General features: G+C 39.7%; 3 protein-coding genes across 4 annotated transcripts; 1 reads left to right on the forward strand and 2 right to left on the reverse strand.

The window, feature by feature from the left end:
* Positions 1–271: 271 nt before the first annotated feature.
* On the reverse strand, positions 272–11133 carry LOC113677222 (transketolase). 2 transcript variants are annotated; one of them, XR_016186997.1, is made up of 12 exons: positions 10870–11107; positions 10700–10770; positions 8137–8183; positions 6874–6987; positions 6299–6396; positions 5705–5896; positions 4279–4406; positions 3556–3749; positions 2729–3050; positions 1724–2197; positions 1210–1448; positions 272–761 (listed from the first exon to the last, which is right to left on the reverse strand). XR_016186997.1 is itself a non-coding variant. In XM_027193988.2 (12 exons), the coding sequence occupies exons 1-12, from the start codon at positions 10977–10979 to the stop codon at positions 598–600; spliced, it is 1872 nt and encodes a 623-aa protein (XP_027049789.2). In that variant the 5' UTR covers positions 10980–11133; the 3' UTR covers positions 272–597. The 2 variants fall into 2 exon arrangements, 1 of the variants encoding a protein (XP_027049789.2); XM_027193988.2 differs by having other exon boundaries at positions 1210–1426; positions 1983–2197; positions 10870–11133.
* Positions 11134–13026: 1893 nt separating this feature from the next.
* LOC113677237 (carbohydrate sulfotransferase 4) lies at positions 13027–15041 on the forward strand. Its single transcript, XM_027194004.2, has one exon. The coding sequence runs from the start codon at positions 13071–13073 to the stop codon at positions 14307–14309; it is 1239 nt and encodes a 412-aa protein (XP_027049805.2). The 5' UTR covers positions 13027–13070; the 3' UTR covers positions 14310–15041.
* A 2002-nt stretch (positions 15042–17043) lies between these two features.
* LOC149044661 (uncharacterized) lies at positions 17044–23995 on the reverse strand. The gene is made up of 4 exons (XM_089207847.1): positions 23600–23995; positions 20840–23332; positions 18405–20572; positions 17044–17956 (listed from the first exon to the last, which is right to left on the reverse strand). Exons 1-4 carry the CDS (start codon positions 23993–23995, stop codon positions 17899–17901), a joined length of 5115 nt encoding a protein of 1704 aa, XP_089063973.1. The 3' UTR covers positions 17044–17898.
* Between the last annotated feature and the right edge of the window lie 1320 nt (positions 23996–25315).

Genomic DNA, 25315 nt, shown 5'->3' on the forward strand with positions numbered 1-25315 from the left:
ATGAAACACCCTCTCCAATGTTTGATATAGCTCCTCAAACCATTCATAATTCTTGGAGAAAATCAAAGCAAAAGTTCACCAAATTTTATGATAATTAAGATCATATATCCAAACCTCCTTCACGGTTGTAATTTCCTTTGTTTTCTCAGCATGAATTATCAATGAATTTGAGAACGTCAGTGAGACGAATTTTCCTAGAGAGAGGTAATTTCATGGCAACATGTTTAGCTGTGAATTTTGGCAAGATAATTCCAAACTCAGACACCTGGAATACTGATCAATGAATTTATTACTTTTCTAACCAGGCTACCACAAAAATATATGTTTACCTTCCCAATTTGATGGATTACAACTCAATTTGAAAATGGTCCTATATTCAAGCCATTTCATCGGTTTGTAATGGAACTAAATGAACTTGGTCGACCAGAAATTAAACTAAAAAAAATCCCTATCGAAACAATCGCTATTGGATAATTGTTCAGAGATTGATTGGAGAAAAAAAAAATTTAAAAAATGTATTCCTATCGGTTGCCCTAAATGCCAGCTCAATTTAGATGTAGCGCGAAGTCAACATGATCACGTATGTTTCCAAACCATTTACAAGCTTTTGACAGACTTGATGATGCTCTTCGCGCTGATACCGTACAGATCCAACAAGGCGTCCCCAGGCCCACTGCGTGGAATGCGGGGCACGGCCAACATGCGCACAGTAATACCAGTCTCTTCCGCCACAGCAGCAGCCACAGTCTCACCAATACCACCTGGGGAAAGGAAAAAAGAGAATATTCAATGTTTTTATCCCAGAGATGTAAGGACACAATCAACCATCTCGTAAAAAGAGGAAATCTCTAAATTACTTCCAGAGCCGTACAAGTTCAGACAATGAGTCTCCTAGTCAATTATTCTTGTGCGCCTTTGGACTGTCCGTGTCTTGCCCGTTTGGACAAACGAGGAAAACTGGGGTGAGTGCATTGTGTCGAGGCTTACAAGAAATTCCTTGTGAAACTAGTGTGAAGCCTTAACGGCCTCACTCTCAAAGTGAGGCCGTGCGCAAAAATTTTCTTAGCAAAATGAATTTCATTTGGCATGAAAATTAACATTTTCAAGAAGATTGCAGAGTACTCCCGACCTCCCTGGTGTAAATACGACGGAAATATTTTCAGAACGTGACAATTTGTACAGATTCTGTTGCAGTAGGGACAAAGTTACCTTCAATGTAGTGGTCCTCCACTGTCAATATTTTTCCCCCAACAGCCTTTGCGTGTACAATGATACCGGCTTTGTCAACAGGTTTCAAAGTGAACGGATCCATCACTCGGATATAAATGTCATCTTTCTTCAGTTCATCGGCTGCTTTCAATGCTTCGATCATGGTTACACCAGCTCCAATAACAAGTACCGAGTCACGAGCATCCTCGCGGACGATCTACGTCAAAAAACAGTTATGACTTTACGATGAGCTGAATTATTAAAAACACATTTTCATTTGTTCTTACCCATGATCTATTGAGTGATAGACGCATAGATGGCGTCACCCTTAAAAACATTTCGCTTTTTTATCATAAAAAAAAACAAAAAGATTTCATGTTGCCGTGCGTCTGTACAGTAAAAGATCAACACAAGACGTCAAAATGTGGTAGGAACATCAGTGACACATTCGGCTTCACCTCGTGTGCCACTTCTTTGTTCTCACCATCTTTTGATGTCATTTGTAATCTATCACTGAACAGATGTACAGCAACATCCAATCTAGGGATCAATATCAGTATTAGGGGAGGGGTAGCTGGGCAATTGCCCACATACTGACATTGATCCATTGGTAATTGAAACACAGTTCACGCCCTGAGCCAATCTGATGGTCATTTATCGGAATAAAAGGATTTACACTGACCAGCAATTTTCGGAATGTGTGTGACTAAGTGGCTCCCCGGCAAGTTACACGGGATATCTCTTGGTCACATGACAAGGTTGATCTAACTTACTTTAGCTTTGCCAACCGCGAATGGTTCTTCATTCTCGTAAATCACAGGAGTGTCGCCTCGTGTGGCTCGGATGAAGGTCATATCCTTGTAATTAGCTGCCAGCTCAACCGCGCGTTCACACGAGACAGCATCACTTGGGTAGAACACCACACAGTTGGGTATAGAACGGAACATGCCAATATCCTCCAAGGCCATCTGGGAGGGACCATCCACACCTGATCAGATAGGCAAGACAAAAACTCAGTAATCCAGTTTTAACACTTCTATAAGCGCGACGGTTTCTTTCAAAGCCCGTACCGGTGGCTTACCGCTGCCTGTTTAGCCTGGGAGCAGGCTCTCGTGCGCAATTTTCGCTTTGAGCCCCTTTCTCTTGGCTCGGTCGCCTATTATATCATCAGCAGCCGCTTGTGGAAAAGTTGCGAGGCGAATATAAACGGGTCAGTCCATGGCTTACGCTCTTCTATCTCTACTCAAGGAATGAGCAAAAGCTCGTAAAGTCAGTCTTTTAAAAATTCATTATGAATGAGAAATCGCATGAACTGCTCGTGCGTTTCTTCATTTCTAAGCACAAAAGGAGTTGTAAAATACTTCTTAACAATTAAGAGCTTCCTCCGGTTGCTGATCATTTCCTTTATTCTCAAGACCTTACTTTTTGACCTTGGAAAGTTAGCGTGTGGAGAAATTGGTTGCTTGTCTCTTTTGAGGGTAAAAGGAACAACTAAAAGAAATAGCGCACTTCAACTCACCAATAGAAACACCACAGTGAGATCCACAGAAGTTGGCAGAAGTCTGGGAAACAGATGCCATGCGCAAATGGTCAAACGTGCGGGTAAAAAAGGCGGCAAAAGTACTGGAGAAAGTGATTGCACGATCACGTGCAGCTAATCCCATGGCAACGCCAATCATGTTCTGCTCAGCCACAAAGCACTCCACGTGCCGATCAGGGAATTCCTTCCTGTAGTTCAGAGAGTAAGTGGAGTTCTTAGTGTCTCCATCCAAGGCTAGCACGCGCTCACAAGTGCGGCCAATTTTCACCAGGGCATTGGCGTAGGCTCGACGAACAGCAACCTAACAGAATGGAAACAAGAAGCATTTCAAAATTAAGTCGAATGTAAAACAAGTCGATGCTCAAGCAAAGAGGCCTATAAGACCAGATGCCATCCAATATTTATGACACAAACATGATCCAACCCAAGTTTCCTCCAATTCATCCATTACCCACACCCATTTATACTCCTTCGTGGGGAGACACCCCTGCGCGAGTACTTCGCCAGTCAAACGTCGAGCATGCACCAAACAAAACAATGATGGCAGAAAAAATGGATGTTTCAATTTTCCCTAGCTTTCCCATTTCTAAAATTTCAGTATCTCAAATTGCAAAAGAAATTTCTTGACCCCAAGAAATATTTCCTCGGACCACATGTAATTTTAAGCATGGGACAAATATTCTGTAAGGGCGTCTGCTGGTGTCATGTGAAAAATGGATCATGCTATTCACTCAATTTTAACCCGCAAAAAAACCAAACTTTGGACCTCGAAAAAATGATTGGACAGAAGGTGAGTAACTCAGTACCTTTTGTCCTATCTTATAGTTGGGTGGCTCGGATAGTTTTGCATCAAGTTCAACTGCTGGTACAGTATCAGTCACAGGCTGAGGTCGAAGGTCATGAGGGCCACTGTTGCTCATTGATTTCTTGAGTAGCTCTACTGCTGCTTTACCTTTATCACCAAGGGCTTTGCCATGGAAATTCTCCAAATCCTCAACCCCTGCATAAGAGTAAAAGGAGTAGGATTACGCAGGACAAGGACTTCATAAAATCAGTTTACTGCTTGTTAACCTCTGCTGATGAGACCCCTACTGCCAACTATTTGGGTTTCACCTTCCAGCTGCCTGTTACACCATTGGCAGCTGATTAAGGAGGAAGTTATTGAAAATCCCCTGCAAGAGACAGCTCAAAACCCAGCCAAGGTTTTTTGTCCAGGGGAGGGAAGGGGAATACAACCAATGGCCTTACACCAAAGATCAGGATATGGTGGAGAAAAGTGTTAGAAGCAAGAGGGGAGGGTACAAGGTTATATATTACCCTCCATCCCCCACCCCCCCCCCCCAAAAGTTGGCAGGACAGTGAGTTAAGTCGCTTGACATACTAACCAATATGCTTCCATGGTTCCAAGAAAAGGAAAAAGGTAAAAGCTTAAGGCTGTTTCAGTAAAAGTGGCCTGGAGCATTGCCATTCCTTAACAAAAAGCAGCAAATATTTTATGACATGTAAATTCAAAAACTTTTTCAACATACCTGGGACACCTTTTCCCTTGTAGGTCTTTGCCAAAATAGCAGTGGGGCGGTCTTGGCTAACGCTTGCTTCATGAAATGCGCGGCAGACAGCTTCTACATCATGACCATCTATTACAATGGTGTTCCACCTTTGAGAAAGATTTATGAAAACTCTGTTCATTTGCAAGAGAGTTCAAAGTGATATAATTTACGAACTGAGGACTTTGAAAACACTGTAAATTCACCACCATTCACCATGTGGCTGCGTTAAGTTATGTGATACTACTAGTAACATTTCAATCTAGAATCAGTCACACTGGTGCAAATTCACTCAGACTGTGACATCAGGCCCAGGATGTGCAAAGGACAAATAGCACTAGTCATGAGGTGAATCCCTGTCAAGGAAATAGCTTAGTATGTTTGGTTGACACCTATCTGATGGATCGTGATTTCTCTGTTAGATAACTTAACCCTTTAACTCCCATGAGTGACCAAAACAGAATTTCTCCTTACAATATCAATACAATATCAAGCAGATAAGTGATGAAAATAAAGAAAAATTTCAATTTGGGAATAATTAGTTGATCCAATACTGAACTCTCTGAACTAACATTAAAAGAGTTGAATGGTTGACAGTAAGGAGAATTCCAAATTTGATCTGGAGGTTAAGGGCTTAACCAGTCTTTGAAGAACTGGGCCCAAAACAATAATTTGATTCCAGAATAAAAACTCCATTTAACAGTATCCTGAAAATATGTAACAACCTCGGGTTTTGGTGCGAAGTCAGCATCACAGTGAACAGAAACTGGTAGCTCATACATAATTACTTTCTAAAGATGAATGCAAGAAGGTTGAATAATGAGGAAAACCTCATTCATATAGATGCACGGCGTATCAAGTTGCAAACTCACACAGGAATGACTCTTTTACAATTACAACTTTCGATCCACATGACACAAACCCCCTTTTTTGTTATCACAACTTACAGATAGCTATTTTTTAACTCAGGTCGTGGGTTTTTTTTTCTTAAATCTTGGGATTACATCATGTTCTTTATAAATTTGTTCTGCAAATATTAAAGACATAATCACTTCCAAATGAATGTGGATCGCAACAATTTAACTGCAGAGTCCCCTTTTATAGTAGCAAGTGCAATTATCATTCTTTCACGTGGAAAAACATCCATTGAAAATAAGCCCTCTCGGCTGAACTTATATATGAAAACTCTTCTGTTTCTAAACAGTGTTTAGGCCAGGAAAGCTAAATCACACAAATACAAAAGAAAATCAGTTAGACCTTCCATTTAAGAAAGAGTTCATAACTGCTTGTCCTCTTCAAGTGTTGAGGGTCAAATAGTAACATCACCCAAGAAAGCTTTATTTCTGGACGCTTTAAAAAAGTCAATTGTGCAGAGCTTAACTGTAACAAACACCAAAAAGTTCCTTACCCAAAAGCTTCAGTCCTTTTCTTGTAAGTTTCAAAGTCATGCTGGAGCATTGTGGGGTCACTCTGGCCAAGACGGTTGATATCAAAAATTGCACATAAGTTACCAAGTTTGTAGTAACTTGCAAAGTTCAAGGCTTCCCAGACAGAGCCTTCTGCTGACTCAGCATCACCAATCACACAGTACACACGGAAACTGTAAACACCAGAGATGAAGATTAAAGCAATGGTCAAAGGGCAAGTTCTAGAGCTGAGTGACTCACCAAGGTGGAGCTTATTCCGGTTTCTTTGGCATGATGTGACTACAAGCATCACTACTCCCCCCTAGATAGTCCAGTGCAAGGTTACCCCTCCCTTCAGCATTTCATCAGGCTTCCCTGACAATTTGCTGCTACTCATTTATATTCCTGAGTGGAGAGAGGCAAAGTGTTTCATCCAAAAACACAACACAATGACTCTGCAAAGTCTTAAACCCAGACCTCTCAACCTGGAGTCTAGCCATACTAACCATTAGGAGCTGAACCATCCTAAATAATACTTGACTTCCTTACTCAGTGTTGGTCAAATTGTTAAGTCATTTTCACAGATCAATGATCACCTTGATTTGTCAAAGTACTTTCCCATGTAAGCCATTCCAGCTGCACAACTCAATCCTTGACCCAATGAACCAGTGGCAAAGTCCACAAAATTAAGCCGCTACAGAATGAGGAAAAACACTTAATTTAGATAAACTGAAGTGTATTAACCATTCAAATCACAAGTTCTGAGTAGTTAAATCCTCCCATCTTGCTGCTATACATTTCTTTGTAAATAAGTTGATAGAATTTGGTGTTACGTCACCATAACAACCTCTAACTTGGTTAATAATCTGGAAAATGAATCACAATTATGTGAATGAGTTTCATATAAACACTTTACACCCTAACATCAGTCTGCATATTCTCCATACTGTTCTCTATACATTTCCAAAGGAGCTGACAAGGAGAATCTGTCTACTAATCAAGAGCTTCATTAGTTGGTGATCATTTCCTTTAGTCTCATGACCTTAATGTGTGATTTAGGGGTGATATTGTAAGGAGAATTTAGATGTTAGTCACTCTTAGGGTTTAAAGGGTTAAAACACTTGGGACATCAAAACTATTACAAATATGATAACAAGAGTTTGTTACTCACAGGGGTGGGATGACCTTCCAAATCAGAGTCAATTGTTCGAAGCTTGGCCAGTTCTGATACTGGAAACAAACCAGCTTCAGCCCACACTGCATAAAGAATGGGAGCTGCATGACCCTGAAATGAAATCCATGTCATTGTTAAAACAAAGGAGAGCAGACTCAAAAAACTAGAAGATAGAGCAATAGAACAAGAGTAATTCCAAAGTTTCATCATTACATTGTGAAACTTTGGAATTACTTTGGTTCTATTGCTCCTTCTTCTACTTTTTTGAGTCTGTTCTCCTTCCAGCTTTTTGTTAAAAAACACTTTTTGACCGCCTGAGAATTTCTTTGACATTGACTGGCCCTGCATGTGGACACTAGTTAAAATTGCTTGTGCCATAAGCCATAGGTACAGCTGATGCCACACAAACTTGTTGTAATTTGGATTTCTTGTGTTTTATTGTATTATAGCTAAAGGGCAGTATCATTCGCACCTGCCCTTTTGGGTTAGAATCATTTTTGTTCCAATCTTCATTTATTTTTGTCTCTGAGTAATATGTTTCTGTAGTTAATAATATCTCAGAAACCCAATAGCACTGTAAAATTTGTTATACTATACCTTCAGCAATAAAACTTTTGTGTCAGAATATGAAGCTCAACATATTTTAGTGATAAAAGTGAATGTTTCGGCTTCTTGAAGAGCTATTTGACTTTCGCAAATGCCATTTGCAGTGTTAATTCATTCATGTCTTGTCAGTAAGAAAGAGTTTGTTTAATGAGTAGAAGACAAATGTCTAGACAAATTCCATGTCAAGATTCTGAGTTGTCATAAGAAGCTGGTACATTCTGGGCAGCAGAAACCCTTCAGCTGCCAGACAAGTTTGCATAACCTACTTTGTAAATTGGATCAAAGATAGAAAATAAGACAGTATTTTTGACCTATAAATCATAACTAAGACAGTTTTAAATTCAAAGTTTAGGGGGAGCACATTCTCTAAACTCCTCCAAGGGTGTGTTGTAAAGCAACACGCCATGCTTATTACATAAGTATCACTTAATTCAGCCTCCTACTCATTTCAGATCATATGTCCATCACATTTCCTAACAACAACTCTGGAAGATTACATTGATAATGCACCAGGCAAAACCAAATTGTAAGGTATGTGGAAATGGCTTGCTACAAACAGATTGAACCTTCTTTGTTCCATTCTGACCAATTTGCATTTACATGTAAATACAACCATCACCCACAAAAAAAAAAAACACAGTTACACAAACACACCTTGGATAAGATCAATCTGTCACTTGCTGGATCTCGAGGATCGGCAACTGTCAAAAAAGATTGATTCATAATAATGACATTAGTAACCAGAAAATGATCAATTTCAACCTCATCATACAAAAAGACAGTACAATTCATACATAATAACATTTTATGGTTAATATTCTTTTTTGAGATCAACTGTTTTAACTCTTTTAACTCCCAAGATCTGGTTATCAATTCTCCTCTCTTGCTGCTCCACATTTTCTAGTAGATCAGTTATAAGAATTTGATGCTAGATCAAGATAACAACTTCTAAATAAATAAATAAAATAAATACTTAATACTTATTCGGCGCAAATATCTATATGAATATATTCAGATGCGCCTTACAAGTTACAAACCCACCCAACCCAACCCAGGGGAGGACATCCATCACACAGTAATCTCGTGCATGGGAAATTAACATCTCCTACCCCAAACCCTGCAGGAGACAGGACCTCCGGCTTAACGTCTTATCCGAGAAGACGAAGCAAGGTGAGTGAAGCGACTTGCTTGAGGCCACAACGTAGTGCCCCATCCAGGACTCAAACCCAGGCTGTCCGACCCAGAGTCCAGCGCTCTGACCACTGGGCCACTCACGCCACAAACTTCTACCTGATAAGTCTGACTATTCTCATTGCCTGTTTACTGGGTAATGTATGGATATTTTAGGAAGAAGTAATATGTTCATCATTACTGGGAGTTAAAGGGTTAAGGCCTTACTATATCATTCAATAAGAGCCATTGGTAAAGGATATTATCAGTTTAAGGTTTCATATTGCTGATTTGTATTTCATTTGAGTGAGATGGTCAAGCATTAAAAACTAAGTTGTTTAAAATGAGCATCATTCATCACACATAATGTAAATTAGCAAACAACTTATTTTTCCTTATCCTTGACATGTTATTCCAGTGACTCTGTCTAAAATATTAATGTCCCAAAGAACACTTTGAGAAATATCTTTACAATCTACCTCTCCTATGTATTTGGCTCGTAGAGAGTTTTTTCTTTCAGACAAATAATCCCAAAGGTTGCATGATTCAGGAAAACATACCTAATACCTAATATTGGCCCTCTCTCTTGTTTGCATTATGAATAAATATTCAAGCATTTGTCTTTTTTCTTTTTCTCAAAAACAACTCTTAAATGGCTAAAATGGTAACTATAAAACTTATGTGGCAGTCAAACTACTCTTTAAGAGCAAGAATGTTTAAAATTTTACAACAAAATGCAAATCAAGGGGTTTTTTCATGGCACAAAAAACAAGGAAAAATAATTCTTAAGAGAAAGACAAAAGGACCTCTTAACTAATGGTCAATGAACCATCATTATTTAGCCACACAAGAAATTGCATCTATGAGATGAATGCTTTCCATACAGCAATATTTCCTTGTACAAAAATAACTATTATGTTAAACTTAAAACTGTCAAAGACCAGTTCTAGTGTTAAATTGTAACCAGCTTTTAAAACTGAGGACCAGATTGTTTGCCAATCAGGTTTATCAGGTGTCAAATCTACAGCAAACAAAGGATTTTACAACGAGATGTGACCTCTTCATTAAATTTTGGATCCCAAGTATTTGGACCCTCTTCTTCAAAAAGCTGTAAATATACTTTAATCCCTCATCTGTTTTGTGTCAATCATAAAAACTGGCTAATATTTTGCATTCCACATATTTAAATTACGTGAAGAGAGCTTTACAAAAGAGTTCAGTGATCATGAGACAAAAATTAACCCCCATAAGGAAAAAAAATTGCTACCAGTCGATTCAAATTTTTCTCCAAACAGGCAACACTCAGTTCAAATCTAAATTGAATAAACTTCATTTTCAAGGTAATTCTTTATTTTGATTGATTTTCTTAGTTTTTTTTTTCTAAGCAATGAATCATTTCAACAAAATTATTTCAATTTTGAGTAAGTTTTAAAAAGTTGGCATAACTACAAGATATGCCTTGTGGTATTTCATAGAAATTCAAAGCTTATTACACTGCTGATGGTAACTTGGAGTATTTAACTATCTTAATAGAGCACTTTCATCTGAGGTTACATTAACTAATACGTTCGGGATAGAGAGGTAGGATTTTATACAAATTTTCCACTAGAAGCAATAATTCACTGGCTTAAAAAAATAAAAGACCTTTTTGCTTGCAAAGAAACACTTTCTAGGTGATCGTAAAGAGTTATCGCAGTTAACAAAACAACAGCTAAGATCTGGTAAATATTCGATTTGTTGACTTTTTAGTGTAAACGAAATTTATGACAGATTTGTAGTTGTGAAATTGGCCCAACGCCAAATTGCAACACCAATCTGTATATAATAGCAAACGCAAAGGTTTATTTGTTTAAATCTAACAGTATACCTAATATGCAGCTTTTGACCAAGGCTGAGCGAATGAAGCACATTTACAGCAAGTTTTTCGAGCGCATAACAATACAGCAATATCGAGAAAAGCCCTCAGAGAAAATTATATGCAACTCATGTAAGTTGTGGAGACAAGCACGACAGTTCAACTTTATCGCCAAATGAGTATCACACTCACCTTTATAGCGCATTGTATGGAAGAAAAGAACAGACATAATTTCTGCGATAGAACAGCAAGAAGTTGGATGCCTACAAGGAAAAATTATGCGATGTTACCAGCGACATACACGACAAAGCCAACTCTTTCGTTCCAGGTGAACACCCAAGGGTTGGAAATAGCAAACTCACCCCGATCCAGCAGTGTTGGTGGATTCGATGCTGTGAATTCGAAGCAAGTTGGCCATGTCTCTCAAGGCCTGGAGTTTTTTTTGGTCGGGACAGTGATAGGCTTCTTCCATTTTAATAAAAGATTTAGGCTGGTGACGTTGCAGAGAAGGAAAAAATTCCGTTCCACACCGAAGGTTCTTTCACTTCAAGTGAATGTAAATTTAAACATGCCTCGACCTTGTACATTTTTTCCACGTGATAAGTAACCGCTCCATGATTCATACTCTCAGGGGTAGGGTTGATGAATACAAATTTTACATGCATAATTGTCACAATTTTCGGCTTCACTCTTGATTTTGGAGACCCATAAGCCTAATCATATGAACTTCTTTACAAGAATATCGAATTTTCTTTAATTCTTTCCAGCCTCTTTGATTGGGTCGTCATCTCCAAAATTTTTTTCAGCCCCTCCCCCTAAGTTACGATTTCCAGTCACCTTGAGTTCTTGCTGTCATCTGGCAAGTACCACGATGATGGCACGCTGATCGAGTGTGGAAACGTGTATCTCCATTTTTCTCAGAAAACCGCCAAATTATTTCCAAAAAGGTATTTTTGAAAAAAACCAATCTCAAAATTTAATAACTCAGTTCTCAAAAAAATAATCAGAAAGGTCCTGTTTTTCAGCTCTTTCTTAAAATGTTTGCTATACCTTTCAGATGACAATATTTCTTTCCCACTGCCATGAATTTGCAGACTTACAAATTTGTCCTCACGACACATTAAACGCCAAGTATATGGATGCAACCAATGCTAAATCTCAACAGTTGGGGCGAGGGAAGATTTTGATTAAACGCCGCGCTGAAGAAAACCGTATGAAGGTGAGAAGTCCACTAAGTCCAACGGCAGGTGTTCGCCTCCCTGTCGAGCTATCCCAGGTTATGTTGGTGTACCTGTGCCCTGGGAACAGTGAATGTCAGACGGAAAATATTTAAAAAATAAGTGCCATTTTTATCGTCATATATTATTTCGTTTTTGTAAGTTTCTTTGCGTGTTTTTCAAGCATTTTGTTATTGGTAATATTATATGGTAAGGCAGTCTTGAGGTAAATCCTAGCGTTCTGATTGGTCCTTACTTTGTCGGGATTTTTGCCTTAATTACGGATCGTTTCCACGGAAACAGTTACGAGCCGTGTCTTTTTGTAGGTTTCCGCACCAAGGTCTTCAAAGCCGGTGCCACGCTCTCTGTATCTTTGACAACCGCCACCGCCTTTTGTAATTAGCTTGCTTTTTCGTTTGCCTGGAAGAGGCTATATTTTTTTTAAAGATCTTCCTCAAATTATTCCAGATTTGATTGGATCACATCCTGACTGAGAAATAATAGACGACTGTCATTAATGATTCCCTTAACATCATTACCGTTCATCTTCTTGTAAAACTCGTGTTTTCCACGCTTTTTTTACGTTCTCTAAACGAAACCATTTCCTTCTGCTCAGAAACAGAATTAACTTCTTGTCCTGAGAGAGCTGGTGTCCGCATTTCACAACAAAGATGTCAAACATAGACGGAAAAATACCGTGTATTTCTTTACAGGAGTATGGCCACTACGACGGAAGCAAATTTTACAAAAGGAATATCCAATAATTCTGACGAAAAATAGGAATATCTCAGGATTAAATTTTTTTTTAAACCATTCAAAATTTTCATTTCTTATAAAATTAATAAGGTTTTTCATGTAAATTAAATTAACCCCTCTACGAGCGAGACATTCACTTCCGTATTTCATAAAGGGCAACGTGTTTGTAAAGACAACCTTGTTCCGATTAGCCTTGAATCGACCTTCGTTTCCAAGATTACTTTAACCAACTGCAGAAAATGTACACTTCTATTAAAACCTCCAAGATGAGCCGGCACAGACTGCTACAGAGATAAAGAAAAATGATAACAATAATAAAACAAAACTGTGGCGCGGCAAAGAAGTTAGGACTTGATTGATTTAAGTGTCCATTAGGTTTTAAATGCCATATTGATTATTGACACAAGAAAAACCGTCTAGACTCAAATCAAGAACATTAAACAGAGAATATAGAGACACTTTGAATTTGTTCAAATGGGGTCATGGAGTTTCTCCAAACATTGCGAGACAATTGAACCTTTTAAGATTTCGGTGAGACTCATATTTCTTACAAGTCTTTTTTTTTTCACGACGCGTAAGATTCTTTAAAGATGGCACTGCGCTCGTGCAGACCACGTATCCCTTTACGAGTTTTAGCAGTCATTATTGCCATTATTTCCACCATATTGCTTGCTGCACGTTTGTACAAAGAAATGCGCTCAGGTCCCCGCAAAAGGCACGATTTCCAGGAAAGTGCGGATATCCAAGAGTGGGCGGATTTCCATAACGAACGCCTCGATTCAAAGGGACGAAGAAGAAGCATTTTGGTCATAGCTCATGGAAGATCTGGTTCTACAATAACTGGAGAAATTTTCAATCATCATCCATCTGTCTTTTACCTACACGAGCCGTTACAAACCGTAGAGAGAATATCTAAACAAAATGGCTCTAACAAAGATCGCTATGCAAGCCTAATGATAAACATTTTATCGAACATTTTGCGGTGTAATTTCAGTCAAGCTGTTTTGGAAGATTTTGATCATTTCTACCGAGAACCAAGCCATTCCCAAGCAAGTTGTGCGATTGGTTCGCCGCCTCTGTGCCCGCACGAAATGACCGACCCGAAATGGGACCTAAAACTTTGTCCTCCACTGACGAACGAATCTCTCGGAACCACTTGTCGTAATAAGTATGCTGTCACCGTTGCAAAAATTCTCATGAGTCGCATCGCAGGAAACGATATTAAGAATATTTTGCAAGCATGTCGAAAATCGAAATCCAACTGTCAAATTATTTTTCTTATAAAAGATCCTCGTGCAGTTATTCCGTCTTCTCGTAGTGTAGGTTTTCCCAATGACAGAGGCAGCCGGTTAAGTAAAGATGGACTTCGTTTGTTTAGCTATCAGAATTGTAAACAAACCGAAGATAACCTAGTTTTCCTGAAGAACCTTCCTCTCAGCTGGCGCAGACGTATATTGGTTCAGCGTTACGAAGATTTTGCAGTGAACCCACTTAAAGTGATGTCACGCTTGTACGACTTTGCTGGGTTGCCTGTGCTTGATCACGTGAAAATATGGCTGAACAAATCGACCCATCCGTCCAAAAAACGAGAAGATATGTTGATAGAGGGTTCCCCGGACTTTTTCATGATGGATGATGCTTCAGCAACAGCGAATCGTTGGCGATGGAAGGTACATCCCTATAATATTGACGTCATTGAACATTATTGTAAACATGTAATGCAAATAATGGGGTATATACCAATTAATAATGATGAGGACTTGATGGCTGATGTTACTACCCCTCTGTTTAGTGAAGATTACGAAGCAAAGAAATGGTTTCCAAACTGATAACCACGAGTGAGTACAATAGTTTTTGATGGACGACTACTCTTTAAGCTTCGAATGAATCAAGCTGACTTCCATACCATTTAAGTCAATAATTGTGAGGAAAGAAGGTAGAAATCAAAGAATATAGTTTGTAGTTTTTTAGATGGCATATTTTACCAAAATAATCTCCAAGATTAAATTTAGAGATAGAAAACTGTCTTTAAAGAGAAACAGGAGAGTTTGATCTTTGGCATCGGAAGTTAGTAGTAGTAGTAATTCATTATGATATCAAATTTTTGATGACGTGTTGTGATGGATCAAACCAAAACAACTACTTGTAGTCGATCGAGGCCTTTTTGCCTAAAGGTGCCTTGAAGGCACTCTAGGCTAGTCTCGTACCCAGACCTTCCACAGCCAAACAGTTGTAACAGCTACACGGTATGATCTGGATGCGAGATTAACTCCAGGCGCCTTGAGGGTATGCCGCCACTAATGTTATGTGTAAGATTAGTTGAGGTCACAATGAAGCACAAAGAAACGAATGAAAATAATGACCGAAAAGCTTTGGTTTAAAGTCAAAACTGCGCGTTCATTACACAAGTTTATAAGGTTAGGAATGTTTCACTTACATCGCTACCGTGAATTTTTTTCCCGCCTTAAACTGTGATTTGTACACGTCGCGTGTTAGAGACAACGGTGCAAATTTCGAACAATTTGCAGCATCATATTGAGCAAAGGTTTCTGTTAATTAAGAGAGGCTAAAAGTAGAATTAAAGTTATTATTTGGGCAAATTTCAAGAGTTTTTTTTGCGTGCTCTCTTGAAAAAAGATGCGGAAAATTGCGAATGATTTGGGAATATTTCCTTACCATCCAAATCGCCTAAGTAGAATTCTGCAGAGTCACGGACGTCAGAGAGGACAACGCATTCTGTTCCATTGCTAGGATTGGGTGATCTTCCGCGTGGATGCGTAACCTCTTCATCTCGATGCATGATACATTCGTCTTCTCCATAAAATGCAAAGAAGGCACCTGCATGGCGATCAGGATGAAGGAGTACGCTGAGCATTATTTCCAGAACTTAGTGACCCGCCCCTAGAATACCGGCATAATCTTACCACCAGCGACATGCTCGATATATCCAAATGAGTGAACCGTTCAACAGATACAAATCTGACTTTAAGCTGTTCTTGATCAGATTAGTTGCTATGCAGGATTAAGGAGCCTTCGGGATGAACGATTTACCCGACAACCGATGGAAAATTGTTGTCCATTTTTCCTCGTTCTTTCGTCTGTCTGTTACGTCGACTGTGTCTTCAGGCTACACCGAGTAAGATCTAGTTGGTGATCATTTCCTTTACTATCCTGACCTAAATGTATGATTCAAGGCTGATATTGCGAGGAGAGAAATTAGATGATAGTAACTCTTTGGAGTCAAACGAAAGAACATGCCATAGATGTATTGGTGTTTGGTGTCGCTAGGGTTTTGTTTTCTTTCGCCATGGTGACCAAAGCGGTCGCAACTTGGCGCACTGAAGTCAATTAAAAAAAAACATAAAAATAACCACTGGCTAAACTAGCTTAAACCTTTAAACCTTTAACTCCCATGAGTGACCAAGACAGAATTTCTCCTTACTATATCTATACAATATCATGCAGACAAGTGATGAGAATAAAGAAAAATATCAATTATGGAATTACTAATTGATCCGATACCAAATTCTCCAAACTAACATAATGAAAATCATTTGGCAGATAGTAGGAGAATTACTAATGAGATCTTAGAAGTTAAAGGGTTAAAGGGCTGAGCTTACGCCCCATAACGAATCACTCTTCAAACTACACGACTTACTAACCACTTGCGCGAGGGGCGGTCAGAAACGAACGCCCTTAGAACGAAACATTCTGTTTTACGATTGAATTTGTAAAACATGTTTTTCAATAACCCCTATTTGCCTAAAGAGCTAAACTAACGTCCCCATATGATAGATTGTAATCGAAAAAAAGATAACGGCTGACTAATAAACTAAGTTAAGAAACTAAAAGATAATTTGGTTTCATCACCTGAGTTGAAAATGTAAATTGGCCACCGGAAAGAGTTTCTAAGCTGACTTTTCGAGCGTTTGTCTATTATGAATCACGATGGAAAATTTGATAATGGCTGAACACTAAACTCTAGAACAAAAATTTATCTTTCAAATCGGCGCTGTTAATTCCCGCGGCACCAACGGGCACTTTTTATTCAACTAACTTATTCTTGTTGCCATGCTCCCACCAAAGGCGTTGCTCCATTTTCTGCGTAAAGGTAAAGTAAGTTTATTTTTGTTTATAATTATTCAGACCACATAGACAATAGACCACGAAATACCTATGTGCGAGTTTATTTCAGAAAAATTGGAAGGTTTTTTTTCTCTCTCTTACAGAAGTAAAGTAATACGATATTTTCGTTCTTTTTAAGGTTAAGGCTTTTTTTCTTTTACAAAAATGAAAACATCAGTTATTCAGTGTCCCACCTCAACTCACCCAGCTAAAAAAATTATTCTTGCATGGTTACGGTTTTACCGTTTGTAACATCAGTGTCTTGTGCACTGTTTGTTCACGTCTTCTCAGTACTGACTTTTACCTCAATGTTTCGTGCAATAAATGTGCCTTTTCTTTCCAATCTGACGTTTTTGTCCATGTTCAATCCACTGTTTGTTCTTTTTCACTTTGTTTGTTTCAATTATATTGCGCACTGCACGTTTTTTCATCTCTCTGTTTGGTAGTTTTGTTCAGTTGTATCTTGCGCATAGCTTTTTCTCGTCTCTGTTTGATTTCCAAGTTAATATCTAACTCGCTATTTGTTGCAATTGATATTCTGGCTGATTGTCACGTTCATGACCTGTGAACTGTTTGCACTCTTCTGTTTGGCGTTAGTGTCTCGCGCAATTTTTTCTTCTAATTTTATCTCAGTAAATCGCTCACTGTTTCTCTTCTTCTCTATTTATTAATGCTTTTTATTTAGTTTATTGCACTCTGTTTGTTCCCTTCCCCATTTAATTTTAGATTATTATATAGCGCCCTGTTTCCAACACTGTTTGATTATTGCGGTAAATCTCTACCATTGTTCGCTTTTCTGTCTGATTTTCACTTAATTATCTTCTCGTTTCTATATGATTGTGTGTTCAGTATCTCAGCGCATTTTGTTCCTTCTTCTCTTAGTTTGTTACGTTATCATCTCCTGCACTTGTGAACAGTCTTAATCACTTTTTAATGATCACGTGTGCATGCAACGGGAGAATTGAAAACAGGATCGTAATGATTTAAATCAAGGATTAATTCTGAGTCTTAACGAAACTTTGCCAACTTTGTCACATTTCTAAATATCAAACTAATTTCCTGCGTTCAGTTTTCCTATCCCAATTTATTGTATTTCCGTATTGCTAGTATACTTAATAGATCAAACGGATGAATTTCAGGTTTCAATGTTGCCGGCTTTCGATTAAGCCTTGCTTATAAAAGCACGCAAAATTTATTTCTTGACTTAAAAAGAAAATTTAAAAAAATGTCTTCGCAAGTAATATCAGTGTCCATTGAAAGACAATGTACAGGAAGAAGAATCTTTGTGTCGGATCAGTAGTCACTCTGTCTCTTCTCTGCCTCGTTGCTGTCTTCCTCGAGTTCTTCTTTCCTAAAAAACAAATTTTCCATTTGTCTCTATTTCAACTTTAAAGTAAACGGAACAGACTTCCAATAAAAGAAATTACTTTTTTCTTCAATGACATTGGCTATGATTATCCAAACCTGTCGAACATACTATGCATGATACGAAAGTAAACTTTCTTAGCTTCTCAAGTTAACTTCATCGTCATAGCGTCTAGCATCGTATCGACTTGAGTAATTCTTTCTGAGTGTATTAGCTACAAAAGAAACTCCAATTCAAGGCCAATTTTAGAGAGCGATTCGTCAAAATCTTCTGGCTCCGCACTAAATGAAATAAACTGCTTTTTCTTGGCATTTTATGGATGAAAGACAAAGACAAAAACAAACAGACAAAATTACGACAATTGAGTGAACTGAACAAGTTAAGTGTGCTATTCGGTTTGTCGTAGAAAATTGCTCATTATAATCAGACTTACCCTTTTTTCATAAAATCAAATGTCACGTTATCCCCCATCAGCACAAACGGAGCCCATTGGCAAGGTTTGGGGAAACCATTGCTTCTCAACCATTGTACAGCCTGGTGAAGAGATTCACTGGCACTTTCTCCACGAACAAGGTGTTTATAGAAATGTTTCATGAGATTCGCTGTTGCTTTGTCTTCTACAGCCCACGATGCTACCAACACTGAACGTGCACCGGATGCTAAGAATGCTCGCGCGATTCCAATAACTCCTTCCTTTTTAATCAGTCCACGCCCACTGTGACAACAGCTGAGTACCACCAGTTTAGCTCGCACTTGAACTCCTTCAATGTCGGACATTGTTAGGAGGTAGTCTTCCTCTTGTGGAATACTGTCAGTAGTACGTTCAGGAGAGAGAGCAATCTCTCCTCTTTTGGCATTTCCATGTGCGGCAAGATGTATCAGACTCACTGAGGGTATTGCTTGAAGAACCGCGTGCTTTGTTGCGCGACTTCCTAACAAAGGCTGAACGCCCAGCAGTTGACCAACTATCTCTGCTTCCTTATTTGCACATAGCAATGGTGTAATATCAGTGAGACGTCCATTGTAATGCACTTTGCCAACCGTAGGATCACCCGCAACCAGTGCATCAGTTTGACTGTGATAGTCTGCTGGATATTCTTGAATTAGCCGGAGAGTTGTCAGTGAAGGGACGATGCGTATTCTGTACTTCTCCGATAAATACTTTCCGGCTGGTCCATCACGCAAGGCAGCAAATGGGACTCGGTACGAAAAACGATCCGGTACAATGATGATTTCGGGCTCTGTTAGTAAATCATCCACAGGTGCGATGATCCATTCGTAGCACAAATGATGACTTCTTCCGGTATCTTTGGTTTCGTCACCTCGAAAATTTGCTTGGCTCTCTTCATGAAGAGATGTCGTCACGTTGTCATCCAGCGATCGGTCTTCGCAGTTCGCTTCCGGTAAAACACCAAAGCAGGCGGCGCTCTTTTTGAAGATTCCTTCCACTTCGCAAACTTGCTCAGCAATAAGAGTGTCTACTTTCATTTCGTCTGTGATTCGAAAGAAAATGTCTCCATTTGTTTTCAATACCCAGAGAAGAACTTGCCGATCTCTATACGAAATGTACAAAAAAACACAGTTACTTTCTCTTTTCACGACGTTTTCAATGCCGAACCATGATCGTGGATCAGCTGAGATGTGACTTTCAGCGAAATACTTGTCTGCCATGAATTCTGTGAGGATTCTTGCTCGTCCCAGCTCCTCAACATAGAGAGCATCTCGAAATTTTCCAGCATTGCAATGGATATCAGTTAATAACTGGTGGGGAAAAGTACCGTATTTCTCCAACAAAGACATTTGAAGTTCACTGTTTCCTTTCAGAAGAGTTCGAATTTGTTCATATTTTCCAATGCATTGAAAAAGATATTCAATTGCCTCCGCATCCTCTGACTGTAACAACTTTAACAAAGTAATACGACAAAGGCTGTGAAACTCAATTAATTTGGCTCCAATATGGCTGCCTATGGAACAAGCTTTCTCTACATAATCTGCTGCCTTGCCATATTCACCAAACGATTGGAATACAAGTCCAAGGTTTAGGTAAACAATAGCTTCTAAATCTCTATCGCCACATTCTCTGGTGATTGTAAGCGCCTTCTCACATTGCTCTTTTGCCTTCTGACTGTCATTCACAGAAGCAGAGACAACTGCCAAACCTACAGTGGCACAGGCCTCTAGTATTCTGTCACCAAGTGTTATACTGATGCCGACTGCTTTGTCCAAATGTTCTTTAGCTGCCCGATTTTGATGACGTTTTTGGTAAATTGTTCCAAGAAGGAGGCGTGCGAGACATTCTCCTTTTCTGTCGCCAAATTTTATTGCGATGGCAAGCCCTTTCTCTCCATACTCTTTAGCCTTCTGATCTTCGCCAAAGGATTCAATCAACTTTCCGATGTTCAAGTATCCTCTTCCTTCTTTTACACCGTCGCCAATTTCTATCGCGATGGCAAGTGCTTTCTCGTAATACTCTTTAGCCCTCTGATATTCGTTCAGGCAACAAAACACTATTCCGAGGTTCCCGTATATTGTTCCTTCTCCTTTTCTGTCGCCAATTTTTATCGCAATGGCAAGTGCTTTCTCTTGATATTCTTTAGCCTTCTGACATTCGCCCAGGAAACGAAACACACTTCCGAGGTTCCGGTATGCTGTTCCTTCTCCTTTTCTGTCGCCAATTTCTATCGCGATGGCAAGTGCTTTCTCGTAATATTCTTTAGCCTTCTGATGTTCGCCCGGGGAATGAAACACAGTTCCGAGGTTCCCGTATGCTGTTCCTTCTCCTTCTCTGTCGCCAATTTCTATCGCGATGGCAAGTGCTTTCTCTTGATATTCTTTAGCCTTCTGATATTCGACCAGGGAATGAAACACACTTCCGAGTTTCCCGTATGTTGCAGCTTCTCCTTTTCTGTCGCCAATTTCTATCATGATGGCAAGTGCTTTCTCGTGATATTCTTTAGCCTTCTGATATTCGCTCAGGGAATGAAACACAATTCCGAGGTTCCCGTATGCTCTTCCTTCTCCTTCTCTGTCACCAATTTCTATCGCGATGGCAAGTGCTTTCTCTTGATATTCTTTAGCCTTCTGATATTCGCCCGGGAAATGAAACACAGTTCCGAGGTTCCCGTATGCTCTTCCTTCTCCTTCTCTGTCACCAATTTCTATCGCGATGGCAAGTGCTTTCTCTTGATATTCTTTAGCCTTCTGATATTCGCTCGGGGAATGAAACACAATTCCGAGGTTTATGTCTGCTCTTCCTTCTCCTTCTCTGTCACCAATTTCTATCGCGATGGCAAGTGCTTTCTCTTGATATTCTTTAGCCTTCTGATATACGCCAAGGGATTGAAACACCCTTCCGAGGTTCCCGTATGCTGCTCCTTCTTCTTTTCTGTCGTCAATTTCTATCGCGATGGCAAGTGCTTTCTCGTAATATTCTTTAGCCTTCTGATATTTGCCAAGGGAATGAAACACATTTCCGAGGTTCCTGTATATTTTTCCTTCTTTTTTTCTGTTGCCAATTTCTATCGCAATGGCAAGCGCTTTCTCGTCATATTCTTTAGCCTTCTGATTATCGCCAAGGGAATGAAACACACTTCCAAGGTTCCCGTATGCTGTTCCTTCTTCTTCTCTTTCACCAATTTCTATCGCGATGGCAAGTGCTTTCTTGTGATATTCTTTAGCCTTCTGATATTTGCCAAAGGATTGAAACACCCTTCCGAGGTTCCCGTATGCTGCTCCTTCTTCTTCTCTGTCGCCAATTTCTATCGCGATGGCAAGTGCTTTCTCGTAATATTCTTTAGCCTTCTGATATTTGCCAAGGGAATGAAACACATTTCCGAGGTTCCCGTATATTGTTCCTTCTTTTTTTCTGTTGCCAATTTCTATCGCAATGGCAAGTGCTTTCTCTAGATATTCTTTAGCCTTCTGATATTCGCCAAGGGAATGAAACACATTTCCAAGGTTCCCGTATGCTTTTCCTTCTCCTTTTCTGTCGCCAATTTCTATCATGATGGCAAGTGCTTTCTCGTGATATTCTTTAGCCTTCTGATATTCGCAAAGGTAACGAAACACAATTCCGAGGTTCCCGTATGCTGTTCCTTCTTCTTCTCTGTCGCCAATTTCTATTTCGATGGCAAGTGCTTTCTTGTAATATTCTTTAGCCTTCTGATATTCGCCAAGGGAATGAAACACACTTCCAAGGTTCCCGTATGCTGTTCCTTCTCCTTTTCTGTCGCCAATTTCTATCGCGATGGCAAGTGCTTTCTCGTAATATTGTTTAGCCTTCTGATATTCGCCAAGGGAAAGAAACACACATCCGAGGTTCCCGTATGCTGTTCCTTCTTTTTTTTTGTCGCTAATTTCTATCGCGATGGGAAGTGCTTTCTCTAGATATTCTGTAGCCTTCTGATATTCGCCAAGGGAATAAAACACACTTCCGAGGTTCTCGTATGCTGTTCCTTCTTCTTTTCTGTCGCCAATTTCTATCGCGATGGCAAGTGCTTTCTCTTGATATTCTTCAGCCTTCTGATATGCGCCATGAGAATAAAACACAGTTCCGAGGTTCCCGTATGCTTTTCCTTCTCCTTTTCTGTCGCCAATTTCTATCGCAATGGCAAGTGCTTTCTCTAGATATTCTTTAGCCTTCTGATATTCGCCAAGGGAATGAAACACACTTCCAAGGTTCCCGTATGCTTTTCCTTCTCCTTTTCTGTCGCCAATTTCTATCATGATGGCAAGTGCTTTTTCGTGATATTCTTTAGCCTTCTGATATTCGCAAAGGTAACGAAACACAATTCCGAGGTTCCCGTATGCTGTTCCTTCTTCTTCTCTGTCGCCAATTTCTATTTCGATGGCAAGTGCTTTCTTGTAATATTCTTTAGCCTTCTGATATTCGCCAAGGGAATGAAACACACTTCCAAGGTTCCCGTATGCTGTTCCTTCTCTTTTTCTGTCGCCAATTTCTATCGCGATGGCAAGTGCTTTCTCGTAATATTGTTTAGCCTTCTGATATTCGCCAAGGGAAAGAAACACACATCCGAGGTTCCCGTATGCTGTTCCTTCTACTTTTCTGTCGCCAATTTCTATCGCGATGGGAAGTGCTTTCTCTAGATATTTTGTAGCCTTCTGATATTCGCCAAGGGAATAAAACACACTTCCGAGGTTCTCGTATGCTGTTCCTTCTTCTTTTCTGTCGCCAATTTCTATTGCGATTGCAAGTGCTTTCTCTTGATATTCTTCAGCCTTCTGATATGCGCCATGAGAATAAAACACAGTTCCGAGGTTCCCGTATGCTATTCCTTCTCCTTTTCTGTCTCCAATTTCTATCGCGATGGCAAGTGCTTTCTCTTGATATTCTTTAGCCTTCTGATATGCGCCATGAGAATAAAACATAGTTCCGAGGTTCCCGTATGCTATTCCTTCTCCTTTTCTGTCGCCAATTTCTATCGCGATGGCAAGTGCTTTCTCTTGATATTCTTTAGCCTTCTGATATTTGCCAAGTGAATGAAACACACGTCCGAGGTTCCTGTATGCTGTTCTTTCTACTTTTCTGTTGCCAATTTCTATCGCGATGGCAAGTGCTTTCTCTAGATATTCTTTAGCCTTCTGATATTCTTTGAGGCTAGTACAGACAATTCCAAGTCTTCCATAAGCCATTACTTCCTTTTTTTTGTCACCAATCGTTTTCATGATGGTGAGTGCGCCTTTAAAGAGTTGCTTCGCCTCTACAAACCGGCTTTGTGCATTACATTTGTCTCCCATTTTTCCGATTAGTCCCCCAGCATAGCGGAACGTTTCAAGAAGTTTGGCGGCATGTCTTTCCGCATCTGTGTAACCAGAGATGGCGTAGTATGCATTGAATAGTACATCGGAGATATCAAGGTGACTATCAGAGCCAAGGTTTTGAAGTAGAATCCCACATTCATTACATAACTCAGTTGCTTGTAGGCCACGATCAGTGTTCAGAAGAAATATGACGACATTTAGACCTATCTGGACTGATTTTAGGATTTCTGCAACCTCACTCATAACGGCTCTCTTCTGTCTGTTGTCGTCAGAAAGAATCAACGGTAAAAAATATTAAGAAAAGTAAAACTTTCATAAGTTTATAAAGTGTTTTTAGGGAATTTGTGGCGAAAGAAGAAAGCGATCGAAAGAAGCTAGACAAAGTGATTGAGACATTTGAAGAATACACAATCGGACGGATAAATGAGACGTTCGAACGATACAGGTTTAACAGTAGAAACCAAGAACCATCAGAGGGAATCGATGCTTACGTTTCAGCTCTAAGAAATCTCGCCAAAACCTGTAATTTTGGATCCCTGCATGACTCGCTAGTCAGAGATAGGATTGTGTTTGGCGTACAAAGTTAACACACGAGGCAAAAGTTGCTTCGGGAACGCAAGCTAACATTAGAGAAATGCATCGACATTTGCCGCAGTAATGAAGCCACAAGCTCACAAATGAAAGAAATTGTCTCTGGTAGTAATTTAGAAGCGGTAAATAAAGTTGAAGATCCGACACGTGACAAAGGAAGGTCTTGGCGGCGTGATCGGAAACGGAGGAATGATCGGAATGAGCAATCTCGAGATAATACAACACGCGTCACGAAAACGTGTCACTTCTGTGGAAACAAACATGAGATGAATAAGAAGAAATGTCCCGCGTGGGGAAAGCAGTGCCAGAAATGCAATGGCAGGAATCATTTCGCAAGTGTCTGTAAAAAGGATCGAAGAATAAACCACGTCGTGGAAGACGAAACAGATACCGACAGCGATGTGGAATTCATCACTAGCATCTGCCTCGAAGAAGAATACATATCTCAAGTTTCAGACAACGAATACCCAAGGGAAATTTATGCAGAGATGATAATAAACGGCAGCTCACTATCATTTCAAGTCGACTGCGGAGCGTCAGTGAACATTTTACCACTCAAATATGTCGGGGACTGTGCAATTAAACCGTCAAAGAAGTCACTGCGCATGTGGAATGGAACAAACGTCACTCCAGTCGGCTCGACACGTGTGATCGTGCGTAATCCGAAGAACCACAAGAGGTATTCAATTGAATTCGTCGTCGTTCGTGAAACATTCACCACGCTTATCGGAGCACGTGCGGCCCAACAAATGAAGTTGATCAAGATAAACAACTCGAATTTCATAACAGCTTCTCCGACCAGGCCATCTCAACCGGAAGTCCACCAGTTAACTTCTACTGAGAAGATTGTTCAGGAATACGCAGATGTCTTTGAGCGAGAAGTAGGGTCACTGCCGGGAACAGTACACCTCGAAACTGAGGACAATGCAAGCCCTGTGATAATTCCGCCACGAAGGGTTCCCACTGCTCTTA

The sequence above is a fragment of the Pocillopora damicornis genome, chromosome 5 (assembly GCF_964200805.1).
Source record: "Pocillopora damicornis chromosome 5, jaPocDami1.2, whole genome shotgun sequence".
In the NCBI taxonomy this organism is placed as follows: domain Eukaryota; kingdom Metazoa; phylum Cnidaria; class Anthozoa; order Scleractinia; family Pocilloporidae; genus Pocillopora; species Pocillopora damicornis.